At 41.6% G+C, this 16,205-nt stretch overlaps 1 protein-coding gene across 2 annotated transcripts in view; it reads right to left on the bottom strand.

Annotated features, from left to right (window-relative positions):
• KIZ (kizuna centrosomal protein) overlaps positions 1–14,560 on the bottom strand; it is a 143,180-nt gene extending 128,620 nt beyond the window's left edge. Inside the window, exons 1-3 of one of the 2 annotated variants that reach the window (XM_027069473.2) lie at positions 14,338–14,560; positions 6,943–7,005; positions 1,400–1,562 (exon numbers count right to left, since the gene is read on the bottom strand). In XM_027069473.2, coding sequence (XP_026925274.1) covers positions 1,400–1,562; positions 6,943–7,005; positions 14,338–14,426 — 315 coding nt within the window. In that variant the 5' untranslated portion in view covers positions 14,427–14,560. The remainder of the gene's footprint in view (positions 1–1,399; positions 1,563–6,942; positions 7,006–14,337) is intronic. The other variant, XM_053200309.1, reaches the window with a different exon arrangement.
• Between the last annotated feature and the right edge of the window lie 1,645 nt (positions 14,561–16,205).

The following is a 16,205-nucleotide window of genomic DNA, read 5'->3' as shown; positions in this document are numbered from 1 at the left end:
CTGGTCTGGAAAAATAAAGAAAATTTTGGGAGGAACTGGGGAAATTTAAATATCAGATAGATATTAAGTGGTATTATGAAATCATTATTAATTTTCTTGGGTGTGATAATAGTAGTGTGATTATGTAGGAGACTGTCTGTGTTCTTAGGAGATCCACACTTAAGTATTTAGGGGAGAACTGTTATCGTGTCCACAGCATACTTTCAACAGCTCAGGAAAAAATGTACACACACACACACACACAAAGCAAATATACCAAAATATTTACAACTACTGTATCTGGGTACAGAATATGTGAGTTATCTTAGTCCATTCAGGCTGCTATAACAAAATATCCCTGACTGGGTGGCTTATAAACATCAGAAATGTACTGCTCACAATTCTGGAGGCTGGAAAGTCCAAGATCAAGGTACCAGTGTGGTCACCTTCTGGTGAGGGCCTCTTTCCTCATTCAGAGCCAGTACCTTCTCACTGCATCCTCACCTGGTAGAAGTGCTCCAGAGCCTGTTTTAGAAGGCACTAATCTCATCCATGAGAGCTCCACCCTCATGACACAAGCCCCTCTCAAAGGCCCCTGGTATGAACACCATCACATTTGGTTAGGATTTGGTTAGGGTTAGGATTTCAAGATACAAATTTCAGGACACAAACATTCAGACCACTGCATAGTATTTTCATTTTCCTGTGTACCTGAAATAAAGCCTCAGTGGGGGAAATTGCTAGAGGGAAAAAAAAAAGTAATTAAAGGCAACTTCTTCTATAACCAGTATTTTGTTGGGTTAACATGAGCAACAACCCTTGGCCAGCACAACTGCTTAGAGAAAAAAGGCCTAGCCCTCCTCACTGGGCATAATCTGTGGAGGAGAAGGTTGCCCAGCACCATAATTCAGAGAGGGCTGCAGAAAGCAGTTGCTCTGGGTCACACAGATGAGGAGTATGAAGGTGAATTCCGTAGGGCCAGTTCTACCCTCAGTGTTTCCCAACACACTGCCTGATGGGAACAGAGGAGCCCAGGGAAAAAACCCGTTAAAGAAGGAAACGGTCTCTGGAGAGAACCCTAATGCTGCTCAAATTCAGTCATGAAGCCACCAAATACCACGTGCCAGGTAGTGACTAGTGCCCATGTCTGTTACAAGTTAATTATTTGTGCAGTATAACAAAGTACAGATATTCCATTAATTCCTCAACTAAAGTAGAATCTAAGAAAATTCAATTTCAAGTTCCCTGATCAAAATTTGGCCACATGGTAAATCACAGAGAAAATGAGCAATTCTCTTATGGATGAACAACTGAACATTAATGACCACCACTGATCTGAAACTTAGTGCTCATTACTTCCTTCCAATTTTAGCAAAAGAAAGAGAGATAAAGAGAAATATAGTGAAAAACAAGATGTTACCTTCAGTTCCTGAAGCTTCTCTGTATTTGTAGTAAAGTGTCCAACATGAGCTTGGACATGTTCAAATCGCTTTAAATATTCTCGGTTTCGAGTACGAGCCTTCTTTTCTGATTCACATATTTCCTTCAGATATCTCTTTAGTTTCACATACTTCAGCTTAACTCTAGAAAAATAAAAGCAGATTTGTAAATTATGCAGTTAGACACTAACAAATCAAAGAAAGAGATTTTTCTCAAAGAAAATTGTTAATGAGACAATGTATTCTGAGATACTTTACCTAACTAAACACTGAAAGCTAAAGAGCAGAATGTACACACATTTTTAGAAGAAATTAATGCAACATCACTGAGTATCACATCCAGGCATAACTCTCCTGAGAAATGTATACAAGACTACATTATAACATTCACACAATAAAGATTTATATGGATTTCTTTCTCAATATTAAATGTGGTTTCAAGAGCGGTGGCTATGTGGCCATGGTCGGATGAATAGTCCATTAGCATTCTTTTTATGACAGACAATTTCAGAACTATCTGCTCATATGGAAATAGAATCAAACTATAAACCACAATCCATAAACATTGAGAAATTCTAAAATTTAAAATACCAAAAAAGTTCTCCTTTAGATAATATTAAAATTTTATTAGGAACTGCAACAACCTACTATATTTTAAAATATTTTATGATAATATATAGGCTGTGACTCTACTCAAATTGTGAACAAAACCTTTAGAGACTCTCATCCAAAGTGTAAAACAAAAGGCACACATTGGGGTGCTTGGGTGGCTCAGTCAGTTGAACGTCCAACTCTTGATTTTGACTCAGGTCATGATCCCGAGATCGATGAGATTGAGCCCCGTGTCGGGCTCCACCCTGGGCGTGGAGTCTGCTAAAGATTCTCTCTCTGTCTCCCTCTGCCCCTCTCCCCTGCTCCAGTGTACTTTCTCTCAAAAAATGAATGAGTGAATGAATGAATGAATAATGAATAAACAAATAAATGAAAAGGCACACTGAATGGCTCAAGCTGTGCAGCCCACTCTTCCCACAGAACCAACCCTGCATGTTCTAGCTCTTTCTTCTTCACAAATTTTACATCATAAGAGTACGTGATATGAAGCATTTCTATTGTTAGTTCAATAAAATAATTCAACATTTTTATTAAGTATCTAATAATTCAAGTATATATTTTAATTCAAGTATAGTTAACACACTATGTAATATTAGTTTCAGGAGTATAATTCTATACATTACTCAGTGCTCACAATTTTCATGTTCTTCTGTCAAAGAAAAATAAGATGAAAAGCACAAAAAAGTTCACCCTCAAAAACAGATTCGCAAACATGCTGCAGATATTAAAAATTAATCAGCAACTACTGGCACAAAAACAGACACTCATATCAATGGAACAGAATAGAGAACCCAGAAATGGACCCACAAATGTATGGCCTACTAATCTTTGACAAAGCAGGAAAGAATAGCCAATGGAATAAAGACAGTCTCTTCAGCAAGTGGTGCTGGGAAAACTGGACAATGACATGCAGAAAAATGAACCTGGACCACTTTCTTACACCAGACACAAAAATAAACTCAAAATGGGTGAAAGACCTCAATGTAAGACAGGAAGCCATCAAAATCCTCAAGGAGAAAGCAGGCAAAAACTTCTTTCAACTTGGCCGCAGCAACTTCTTACTCAACATGTCGCTGGAGGCAAGAGAAACTAAAGCAAAATGAAATATTGGGACCTCATCAAAACAAAAAGCTTCTGCACAGCGAAGGAAACAATCAGCAAAACTAAAAGGCAACCAATGGAATGGGAGAAGATACTTGCAAATGACATATCAGATAGAGGTTAGTATCCAAAATCTATAAAGAACTTCTCAAACTCAACAAATAGTCCAGTGAAGAAATGGGCAAAACACATGAATAGACACTTCTCCAAAGAAGACATCCAGATGGCCAACCAACACATGAAAAAATGCTCAATGTCACTCATCATCAGGGAAATACAAATCAAAACCACAATGAGAATGGCTTGCACCTGTCAGAATGGCTAACATTAACAACTCAGGCAACAACAGATGTTGGCAAGGATGTGGAGAAAGGATCTTTTTTGCATTGCTAGTGAGAATGCAAACTGGTGCAGCCACTCTGGAAAACAGTATGGAGGTTCCTCAAAAAATTAAAAATAGAACTACCCTATGACCCAGCAATTCCACTAGTAGGCATTTATCCGAGGGATACAGGTATGGTGCTTTGAAGCACCCCAATGTTTATAGCAGCACTATCGACAACAGCCTAAGTACGGAAAGAGCCCAATGTCCATTGATGGATGAATGGATAAAAAAGTGTATGTATGTGTGTGTGTGTGTGTGTATATATATATAAAGTGTATGTATGTGTGTGTGTGTATGTGTGTGTGTGTGTGTGTGTATATATATATATATGTATACATATACATATATATATACACACACACACACACACATACACACACACACACACACACACACACACACAATGAAGTATTACTCGGCAATCAAAAAGAATGAAATCTTGTCATTTGCATCTACGTGGATGCAACTAGAGGGTATTATGCTAAGCAAAATTAGTCAGAGAAAGACAAATATCATATGACTTCACTCATATGAGGACTTTAAGATACAAAACAGATGAATATAAGGGAAAGGAAGCAAAAATAATATAAAAACAGGGAGGGAGACAAAACATAAGAGACTCTTAAATATGGAGAACAGAGGTTTACTGGAGGGGTTGTGGGAGGGGGGATGGGCTAAATGGGTAAGGGGCATTAAGGAAACTACACCTAAATCACTGTTGCACTATATGCTAACTAACTTAGATGTAAATTTAAAAAATAAAATAAATTTTAAAAAAAGAAATAAGGAAATTGAAAAAAATTCATCAGCAATAGACCTTAAACCTCTACACCTAAGCCAAAAATTTTCAAGAAATTCTTTATCATGTTAATAATTTTGTGCTTTTGACCTTGGTTGGCTGTCCCCATTTTTCCTTCTGAAACAAAAAAAACTTAAAACCGGTTTTATTGTTGCCCATGTCCGCCACTTTTGACGCTGAGCAACAATAATGGAGGTGGAACCTAACATACTGTCTTCCACATGCAGGCACCTGGTGAAGTTGCTGGTGGTGGCCAGTGTCCAGCTGGAGTACATACAATAGTAACCATGCCTTCTCCACCCAAAGTCTAGTTTCATTCCTGCCCACATGAACCTTCAAAGCTCACCACTTCAGTCATCCACCCACTTGTGCAGTCATTCATATGTGCAGTACTGTGAATAGGAAAGCCACTCACTAGTCAACAGGGAAAACAAAAAATTAGATGAGTCCAATGCAGTGTGATAAATGCTAAGAGGGAAAACTGCCAAGGACTCTTACAGAGTGGGCAATCTGACCCAGTTGAAGGGGTCAGGAAGGCCTTCCCAACAGAAATTAATTTTTAGTTTAGACATGAAGCGTGGGTGAGAATTAAACCCAAAACTGGGGAAAGCAAGGGTGAGAAGATAAGGGGAAACACTCAGTCAGGGGAAATAGCATGTTGGAAAGCTTAAAGGCAATAATTAAGAAGAATAACAGTAATACTGATTTTAAAAATAGCAACAAATAATAAATTATTGACTCTTACACAGGGCCAGATACTGCTTTAAGGCCCTGTTAAGTCCTCATAGCTACCATTATCCCCATTTGACAGATAAAGGAATGGAGGTACAGAATGTTGAAGTAATTATCCTAATGGCACATGGCTAACTGCTGGTGGGGCTCAGACTGAACAGAAGTCCCTGGTAACAAAACCCACCTGCTTACATGATACTACAAAAGTCCTTGTCATGCTTCAGACACTGAAGATTCTGTGTAACAAGTTAGTGGAGGCTGGTGAAAGAGGATGATGATGAAAATGAACCAGGGGAAGATAAAGGAGGGTCTGGTAAGCTGTTGTTCCAGATACTTCTCAGGCCCTCCTTACATCCTCCTGGCCCAGCATTTCCTCTCCAGCCATGGTAGCACCTGGTATCTTGCTTTTCCAGGGCTGCTTCTCTGTGTTTGCAGCATGGATGTGAGAAGGAGTTAACACCTCCCGTGGCCCTGTCCAATGTGGGATTACGGATAGGTAAATGGCCCCCCTTCCTTCTCGAGTGAACACTTGTGAGGAGCAGAGAGGCAATCTACATGGCTCCTCTGAAGATCTAAAAGGATGGAGCCCCAGGTGCCCACAGCAGTGACCAGCTCCTATTTCATTCTTCCCAGCCCTGCTTGCCAGTTTTATGTGACCACTTCCTAAAATAAACTACCATCTACATACAAACCCTTATCTCAGACTCTGCCTTCTCAGGGGGAAACCAGGTTGAAACAGCCATGTTAGACAGTTTGGATTTTATCCTGTTGGGCAGTCAAAGAAAGGATATTTTTTAGCCAATCATACCCTCTGTCTTCTAGGAAACAAGAGGGGAACAGACTCAGCAAACTGACAGCTTGCTAAAAGTCTCCAGTCTCTTCTCACCTCCCCGTTCCCATCACCATTATGCCAGGAAGCTGCCCCCAAACAGGCTGCAGGAAAAGTCTACACTCCATTGGCCACCCTCTTAGCTGCAGTCTAGAAAAATGGCAGCTGCCACAGATGCTCTCAGACTTAGGCCCACTTCTGAGGCCATGGCATCCATAACACTGCTATTCCTTACACTATTTTACTGGCTTCTTGTCTCTTCTAGAACTACTGGGGACATATCAATGTCCACCATGACTGGTATCCTTGGAAGTACACTCAATCCTAAAACCAAAGAATAATTTTGCATAGGAGGAAATAAATGGACCTGATGGGTGATTTGGTTTTAAATCTCTCTTCTGGATGAGGTGTTTTCATTTCTCACTCATCTTATGATGTGGCTAAATCACAAAGTTAATGCTATCATAGCCAGAAATTTTTCATATGAATAATATTGGAGGTAATACCACACATTTGGCTTAAGGATGAAGTTCAATTTACATAAAATAGAATTAAAAATATTAAAAGTTGGCTCTTCAGATTAAGTAACCTGGAAAGGACAACATTTATATTATCCATGGCTCATAATAATTTTCACAGGCATTGTCAAATATCCATGAACAAATGAGACATCACGTAACCCTGCCTTCAACAGTTTGTTGAAAGGTCAGCTATAGTCATTATGCCTTAATCATTACACAGGCTCAATGTGTTTAAATTGTGATCAAAAAGATAAAGACTATGATGCATCTTATTCCTCAGACATTTAAGCAAAATAGATTCTGAATTACCACGAATACCAAATAGCGAAAATAAAATCATCTTACACAAAATTTAGCCAAATTTATTCCTACATTTGATAGTGATTATATTAAATTTCAGTATTTACTTGAAATGATTACATATTAGACATAAAAGAATGGTAAAAGTATTGCAATTATGGTATCTGTAACATACATTGGGGTTACACTTTTTTGATTAACATATGCCAATTGGTTTAAAAACTATTCCCACTATCACATCTTACCTGCATACATCAGACTGATTATATTCATAAAGTTTCTTTTCCAGATCCAGTCTCTTTTTTTCACTATAAAATAGAAAGAAAACACTTTATGAATAAATTACACTGATAAGTAATAAGCAGCTGGATTTAGAACATGATCTCTTTTGAAATTACACCTTTGTGAGAATGCATCTCTGGACTCTCTAAGAAGCAGAAAATGCCAGCTGACTGAAACTCAAGTCACAAAAACATTTGGTAGTCACCATGGGAGTCTAGAAAGCAAAATGATACCAATATGAAGCAAAAAGAACAAGATTTTCCAAGTAAATGGGGGAAATGCACTAAGAAAAGACTGGAAGGTAGATTCATTCATTCAATAAGAATTTCTTGAGTGCCATGAGGAGCCAGGCACTGTTCTAGTCCTGAAGACTAACATGGGGAACAAGACAACCAAGGCCTCTGCTGTCAAGCAGCTGACATTCTAGTCCTCACCTGGACCATTGTTTTAATGTTTATTTATTTATTTTGAGAGAGAGAGAGAGAAAGAGAGAGAGACAGAAGGGGAGGGGCAGAGAGAGAGAGGGAAAAAGAGAATCCCAAGCAAGCTTTGCACTGTCAGCATGGAGCCAAATGCAGGGCTTGAACCCACGAACCATGAAATCATGACCTAGGCCAAAACCGAGTTGGAGGCTTAACCACTGAGCCACCCAAGTGCCCTGAATTTGTTTTTGTATTTGTTTTTTTTTTTGAGAGAGAGAGAAGTGGGGAAGGACAGACAATAAGAAACATGAATACATAAAATATAATATGGCCAGATTTCTCTGGACAGTGGCATATGCATGATAGGGGTCCCGCCAGGTCAAGACACCACACTTCCACAAATCCACCTTGGACTGAAGATTGGTGGCTTGCTCTACTCCCAACCAGACTTGGGTAGAGCCAAGTCTCTGAAAAGTAGGCCCAACCCCATTCAAATTTAATAAAGATCAAGTCCCCTAACACAATTACTTCAAATTTGGAGGAATTTCTTTCTATATCTTTGTAACATCATGATCTGTCACTGACTGCCATTCCATGGAGCTACTCCACTAAAGATTTATTAGCTTGTGTTGTGCAGGTGACTGCTGGCAGTAAGCTAGAGGACAGACCTTACCCTGCACACCTATATGCCCAAACCTGATAAAAGGGAAGGGAAACTGGGCAGCAGACGAGGTGGCAATAGCCAAAGCCAAGGGGCTACGGGGTAAAGCTGCTGAACAGGACTAGCCATCCCAATCCCAGAAAGAGCCCTTGGGGGGTTTGACCATGGGGGGTTCTGTTCTACCACCAACATACCAGCTTCCACTGAAGCCAAATTGCTAATCTAAATTAATACTAACTAAAGGCCAAAAGAGAAATCACATAATGTCTGCAAGAAAAATGCCAAGAAAAAAAAAAAAAAAAAAAAGACTGAATCAAAGACATATCCAAACAGAAGGTGACCTCAGGTGGCCTGCTAAGGGAAAGGGGCTGAGCCCACATTCCATTTTGGAACTCTTAATTATTAGTTTCCATTTTCCTTCATATATATTTTCCCTTCTAAAAAAAAAATCTCAAAAGTTACTGTTAGTTGCATTATAAGTAAATTTCTTTGCTTAGCATAATCTAGAATGGAAACTACCATTTAACCAAATTCTGTTAATGGGAAAATGGGGTCCAAAATCCAAATACTGAATCTTGGCTTGGGCAACACAATCTATCTTTTCTTTTTAATGTTTATTTATTTTTGAGAGAGAGACAAAGCATGAGTGGGGGAGGAGCAGACAGAGAGAGGGAGACACAGAATCCAAAGAAGACTCCAGGCTCTGAGCTGTCAGCACAGAGCCCAAGGTGGGGCTCAAACCCACGAACCATGAGATCATGACCTGAGCCGAAATTGGACACTTAACCGACTGAGCCACCCAGGTACCCCACAATCTATTCCTTAATTGGGGTATGCCCATGCCTAAAAAGGGAAAAAAAAGATTACAAGGAAAAAATTCATAGAGACACCATTTTTTTAAGTAGTAGCTCCACACAGATCTTTACTTTCTCATCTTCTAAGAGTGAACTTAGAAAATAAATGAAGGAAATATGGTATAATTGCTTCCATGTTAGAAATTTTTATTAGTCGCTTTTTCCTCTTCTAAGATTTCATGTTCAACACTTAGCTCATATAGAATGAATGACTGGACAGTCAGCTAGCTGTCACTAAATTACAAAGACAGAAAGACCCTAAGTGTATCTATGACCTTGTGCCCCTGATGTCATGCTTCACTTCTATGCTATTCTTGTCAAGAAACGTGATCAGAGTCTGGTCATGAGGAACCATCAGATGGACCCAGCTTGAGGATCACCCTCTGGAATGAAAGTTGTACTCTATGAAACTTTCAGGAACACAAGACAGGGAATGACTGAGGAATAGCTCCAGACTGGGGCTGGGGAGACTAAAGAGACATGGCAACATGGGTGCACAGATGGGAGCCTGGACCATTAAAGGAAAAACACAGCCTTGGGACAGTTGGCAAAATGGACACATGGTGAAATTTTATTGGAGTCTGGGTACTGGTGTCAATCAGTGTTGATTTTCTTAATGGGAGAGTTATAGGGTAATCATGTAAGGGAGCATCCCCTTTTTGGAAATAGACACTTAATTTTTAGGAGTAATGGGGCATCACTTCTATAGTTCTCAAATGGTTCAGAAAAGACTAATAATTTTAAACAGGTTGATAGACAAAATAGAAAAAAATGGAATACAATGTTAAGAGTTGGGGAATCTGGGTGAGGGGAATACTAGACACTTGCAACTTTTTTTGTAAGCTTGAATTTAATTCAAAATAATTTTGAGGTGCCTGGGTGGCTCAGTCAGTTAAGCGTCCAACATCAGCTCAGGTCATGATCTCACAGTTCAGGGGTTCAAGACCCACATCAGGCTCTGTGCTGAGAGCACAGAGCCTGGAGCCTGCTTTGGATTCTGTGTCTCCCTCTTTCTCTCTGCCTCTCTCTCTCTCTCAAAAATAAATAAACATTAAAAAAATTAAAAATAAAAATAATTTTAAAAATTCACCTATGACCTCTAGTGAAAAAGGACCACAGCCTTTTTGGGAATCCATCACCTTCCGTGCATCAAGTTCTTTTTAATCACAAAGATAAAACTTCTTTGTTCCTGCTCTGTCTTTAGTACATACAGACATCTGCAGGTCACACTTCTCTATTATGACACTTCATATGGTGAAAAATCGCAAACACTTCCTGGCCTTCCGCTCCAGACAACCTAATGCTAATCTCATTAACTCTTAATCACAGGCCCTTTCCCCAACCTCCTCACCACACTGCAGAGCTTCAGAATGCTGTCCTTTAGTTTAAATTTAAGATGTAAAACAAAACATTTGCCTCAATAAAAAGCCACAGAGGGACGCCTGGGTGGCTCAGTCAGTTAAGCATCTGACTACGGCTCAGGTCATGATCTCATGGTTTGTGGGTTTGCGCCCGTGTCGGGCTCTGTGCTGACAGCTCAGAGTCGGGAGCCTGCTTCGGATTCTGTGTCCCTTTCTCTCTGCCCCTCCCCCTCTTTTGCTCTTTCTCTTTCAGAAACAAATAAACATTTAAAAAAAATTTTTTTTTAAGCCAGAGAAAGGTTTACAGGGAGGATCTCTTGCAACCCTTACATACTAAATCTTTATTTCAGAATATCTGAAACACCAGCCCTGGGAGGTGTATCCATAGCCTATGGTTTCCTTCACCTGCACCCCTCACCTGGACCATTGTTTTAATGTTTGTTTATTTTGAGAGAGAGAGAGAGAGAGAGAGAGAGAGAGAGAGAGAGCAGGGGAGAGGCAGAGAGAGAGGGGAAAGAGAGAATCCCAAGCAGGCTCTGCACTGTCAGCACAGAGCCCAATGCAGGGCTTGAACCCATGAACCATGAGAATTTGAGTTGGAGGCTTAACCACTGAGCAACCCAGGTGCTCTGTTTTTTGTTTTTGTTTTTTTGAGAGAGAGAGCTCACACAGGAGGGGAGGGGCAGAGGGAGAGAATCCTAAGCAGGCTGCAGGTTCAGCACAGAGCCCCAAGATGGAGCTTGATACCACAACTGTGAGATCATGACCTGAGCCAAAATCAAGAGTCAGATGCTCAATCAGCTGAGCCACCCAGGTGCCCCTGGACCATTCAAAGGTTAACACAGCTGGGTGGTCTTTACAGCAGAGCCACATGGTTCCCTTTTCTCCTTTTAGGCCACTTGTTATTCTGTTTTTGCCTCAACACCAACTTCAGCTTTACTCAACTAATATCTTAGAATCAATTTCTGGACTATTATGATATCTCACTCTGAATCAATACTGGCATTGAAAGAACTGGGGCTGGTTAATGGGCCTTTTAAAGGGATGTTTTTATATAATTATAAGAGTCAATTCCACTCACATGTTTCTACCGTGCTTGTGGCACTACACACACGGTAACGAGTCACTCCAGCAGGCTCTTTAAGATTCCATGATTGATTTCACCACAGTGCAGAGAAAACACCATATACAAAGAGGAAAAAATTAAGACTATATAAGTACACCTACATGTGACTACAGCTGAGACAATCTGGGCTAGAAATATACCACTTACAAGAGAAAGGCCCAGTTATTAGACCAGCTAACACCACAATGTCCCAGCTCTAAGAGGGCCAGAAAAGGGCAAGTTTTTTTTTTTTTTTTAATCTCACACCTCCAGGAAATTTCTGGGCTGGTAAAGCAGCTGTGATGATCCAGGGATGTAGATTTTAAAAGGACTCTGAAGTTTTACAATCCTTGCAGTCACTGAAATTGGTTAAAAACCAAAACTAAAAACAAGTACACTCAAACAGTCAAATAGGATACAAACAATGATATTCATTACTTGTTGCTTTGCAAAACTACAGATTCCTTTTTTTAATGTTTATTTATTTTTCAGAGAGAGAGACAGAGAGTGCAGGGGGGAGGGGCAGAGAGAGAGGGAGACACAGAATCTGAAGCAGGCTCCAGGCTCTGAGCTGTCAGCACAGAGCCCAATGCAGGACTTGAACTCACAGATCACGAGATCGTGACCTGAGCCATAGTCAGATGCTTACCTGACTGAGCTACCCAGGCACCCTGCAAAACTACAGATTTCAACTTTTTTAGTACGAAGCTAGTTACTAGAGAAAAAAAAAAAAAAACCTATGGTCTTACCTTACATATAATTCAATGCTCTTCATTTCTGGTGAAGAACTAAGGTTCAAAGAAGCTGAACAAACTACTCAAGGTCACACAACTGTTCCTAGAGTAGAAACCAACTTTCCACATGTCTACTGCAGTTTCTCTGTATCGAAAGTTATTTGCCTCTATGCTTACTATGCATTGGAGATAGTTATGGACTTTTAAAATGAAATATGAATACACACTGCAACAGATTTGTACTAACTAAAAAAATAAATTTAAAACCTCCAAATGCAGAACCGTGAATAGGCTATAAAATCTGACTTGAATTCCTTATATAATTTCAACAGCCTCACCTTGCTTAACAGTTAAAACATTAAGTGTTAAACATAAAGTGAGTACTAATCATTAGAGTTATTATACCATAAGGACTATAAGCAGCCAGGTGTTCCTAGCATGGAAGCAAAAATGATAACTCACAATGAACTTAGTTCAAAAAGAATGCCATTTGAACCAGTAACATTTTAAAATTAGAAGCTGGGCTAAGAGGGGTGCCCGGGTGGCTCAGCTGGTTAAGCGTGCTGACAGCTCAGAGTCTGCTTCAGATTCTGTGTCCCCAACTCTGTCTCTTAAATATAAACATTAAAAAAAAAAAAGAAGTTGGGCTAAGAGATAACGAAAGGCCTTAGATAACTAAGCTATTCTTCTAGCGAAACAGAGTCAAAAAGCACTTTGGGTGCACTAATGTGCAGACCAGTGTCTTGTCTTTTAACTATAAGGTGTGCGCAAACATTTAATACTGTCTTTGAAATATCATACTGTTCACTTTTCCTGGTTGACTAAAAATGGTCATGATTTAGTGACAATGGGTGGCTACAGTGTTGTATATAAAACATTCATAAGAGCTGGACCCTGGATGGTTGACTTTGGGATTTCTACCATTCACTCAACAAACATTTGTCAAGCTCCTCCTCCACCTCAGCTACTCTATTATCAGCTAAAGATCCAGCTAGATATGGTTCCTGTCCTCTTGGAATTCTGCATCTCAGCAAGGAGCCACTTGTCTACAGTGCTACAAAAATATAGAGATCACATAATTTAGAGAATGGGTTGATCAATACTTGCCACATGGAAGGCACTGCAGGAAGTGATTTTTTTTTTAAGTTGGAGGTGAGGAGGTCCCCAGAGTGGGCGAGTGGCACTATGTCAGAAAGAAAAATAGGATATAGAAAAGGACTGAGGGATAAAATATGGTGAGGACAATTATGGAGGCCTGTTGTGGATGCTCTATAAATATTTGACAAGAATTAAATCTAGGATAAGATGAATATAATTCCTTTTCATAACCACTTACTCCTGCCTTTACATGTAATTATTGTTGTCATTTTAGAATTGTCACACACAAAGCTCTCCTCTTCACTGAAATGATTTTGTAACTTTTAACATTCATTAAACGCTTTGTTTATCAAGTGATCCAAATATCTATTTCCTTTCTTGTCAACTAATGAGATTTCCAACTCCAATTAATTTAGCAGCTAAATAATAGTTCCAACAACTTACCTTTTATGTTTGTATTTATAGTAAATTGCTTTATAATTTTCTCTCTGTGCTCTCAGATCTAGCTGTTTTCAGTGGCTCTCATCTTTCATGTCTTAATCAAAGTATGATGAACCCTCTGGAAGCTGGACTTCTGCTGTAAATTTCACCTCTGCTGGAAATCTGGCCAGCCCTCGTTCCTCCCCAAAATGTTTCCTGCATTTAAATGTTTCCTGCATATGTTTCTCATACATACACACACACACACACACACACACACACACACACACACACACTCCCCGCCTGCGTTCCTGGACTTGTCATCACTGATGCAGTGCAGCTGTCAGGGTGGGATGACAATTTGAAGAGAGACAGGGGAGGAGGCGTGTAGAAGGGGAGTAGAGAAATTCACAAGGCGTAACTGAGAGTGACAGGCAGGAGAACTCCACTCTCACTTCTAGGCACATGCAGTGATGCGGCCGCATCTTCCGGCAGAGACCTCCAATAAAGGCAGTGGGCCACGGTATTTGGTAAACTTTGTCCTCCAGGCCCCACCAGGAACTTGGGGCGGGGGGGGGGGGGCGTCGCGGGCGGACCCGGGCCCTGGGAAACACGGCGCGGGGAGTGGCAGGGAACAGGGGTTAGGGCACCAGCTAACCCTCGGCCGGGCCCACTCCCCGCCCCCGCCCCGGGTAGGCCGTACCTGTCCCGCAGCCCGTGCTGGAGGCGGCCCAGCCTCTCGTAGTAGTCGGGGCTCGCCAGAGGCGCTGAGGATGATAAGGCCGGGTGCATGTTACCGCCGCCGCGCTCGCTCTGCAACGCCAAGGGACTGTCGGGTGGCTGGGTTGTCCCAGGCGACGGCCCCACTATGCACCGCGCGCGGGTAAACAGGGCCCAGGCCGCCGCACAGGGGGGCGGGGCGGAGGTCTGCAGGGGCGGGGCGCCGTGGATGGGCGGGACAGAGGGCCGCGGTGGGGGCGGGACGGCGTGGAGGGGCGGGGGAGGGGGCGGAGCCTCTTGTAAGGCTGCGCAGGTCTTTTCCGAAGGGACTGGCGGATGCTCGCTCAGTGCTTGTGTCCAGGCAGGACGCGGCTTGGCCGAGGTGCCCTGGCCTCTCCGCCCGAAGTCTGCAGTCTCCCTTTCCTCTCACCCTTCAGAATTCTCCTGAGACAGACCGTAGCCCACCCCGAGGCAAGGAGCCCCTGTAAGGGACAAGTGAGAAGTGGGCCTGACTACTAACCCCCCACCCTGATAGAGGCTGGGAGGGTGGGGGCACCGCTGGGCGGGAGCACTTCACTTGATTTTTTTTTTTTTTAATATTTATTTATTTTTGAGAGAGAACGCGCGCGCGCGCGTGCGCTCATGAGTGGGGGAGGGGCGGACAGAGGCGGACAGAGGATCCACAGCGGGCTCTGCACTGACAGCGAAGAGCTCCATACGCGGGTGGAACTCACAAACCCTGAGATCATGGCCTGAGCCCAAGCCGGATGCTTAACCAACTGAGCCACCCAGGCGCCTCTGACTTGATCATTTTTGCCTTTGGCATCAGACTGCATGAATTTTCCAAAGCTCATTCTCTCCTTCCTCCCCCAGCTGTCCCTTCTTTCAGGATTTCTGAGTTCCAGGCACTGTGGTAAACTTGTTTTCCTACCACACTTAAAAGCAGAAAAAAACACTACAAAAAAAGACAAAACCCAAAATACTAAGCAACTGCTCTCAGCCCTGACAGTAGAACAACCCATTGCTTGAAAGTCTATGCTGACCAAGGTTGTGGTTAATGCTGGTGACATTATTGGTTGGTGAAGAGGGAAAAGTTGCTAACTAGGTGCTCATGAAGCAGGCATTTGTTTGTGTAGACCAAGCTCGGTGTACAAACACCCTGGTGAATCCTTCCTCATGGATTCTGGACCCAGACTCCTGGGCTTGAATCTCCTCTTCCTCTGCCCAGCTGTGTGACTGCTGGCAAGTTACCCTCTTGATGCCCAGATTTCTTCTTGTAAAACAGGGAGGCTATTAGTGCAGGACCCACCTATGCTACTGTTATAATAATTAATTAATGTGTGTGATGTTTATAAGAGGGCCCCACACATAGTAAGTTTTTATCATCATCATCATCATCATCATCATCTTGGGGGATAAGCTTCCTGCAGAAAAACAAACATATTTAAACCCACAGTGCAGAAGAAAAGGAACTACTACAGTATAGAGTTTCTTTACTGTCTTATTCTTCACTTGGCTTCTTAGTCATTAATTTCACTTATTCTTAGATGTGACTTAAGCTAGAAAATTGATCATTAGTAAGACAGATGGGCCACTTAAAGGTTGGCAATATAAAATTATGATGTTACTCAGCCTTCTCTTTGTATTTGCCAAGTCTAGGGCAAGAGTACATGGAGGCCTGTGTACTGTCTCTTGTGTATTAATTATAACTCATGATGACAGGTTATAGATAAACTATATTCTCTCCTCCAACCTTGACCAATGTACCTTCATAAGAACCTGGAAAGTCACAGGGGAATTTAGTTCTGTGACTCATTCCCCAACTTACTCTCTTATTCATCACCCCCAGGC

Source organism: Acinonyx jubatus, chromosome A3, assembly GCF_027475565.1.
Source record: "Acinonyx jubatus isolate Ajub_Pintada_27869175 chromosome A3, VMU_Ajub_asm_v1.0, whole genome shotgun sequence".
Taxonomy (NCBI): domain Eukaryota; kingdom Metazoa; phylum Chordata; class Mammalia; order Carnivora; family Felidae; genus Acinonyx; species Acinonyx jubatus.
Note: the sequence above shows the minus strand (reverse complement) of the source record. Positions and strands in the feature narration are given on the sequence as shown.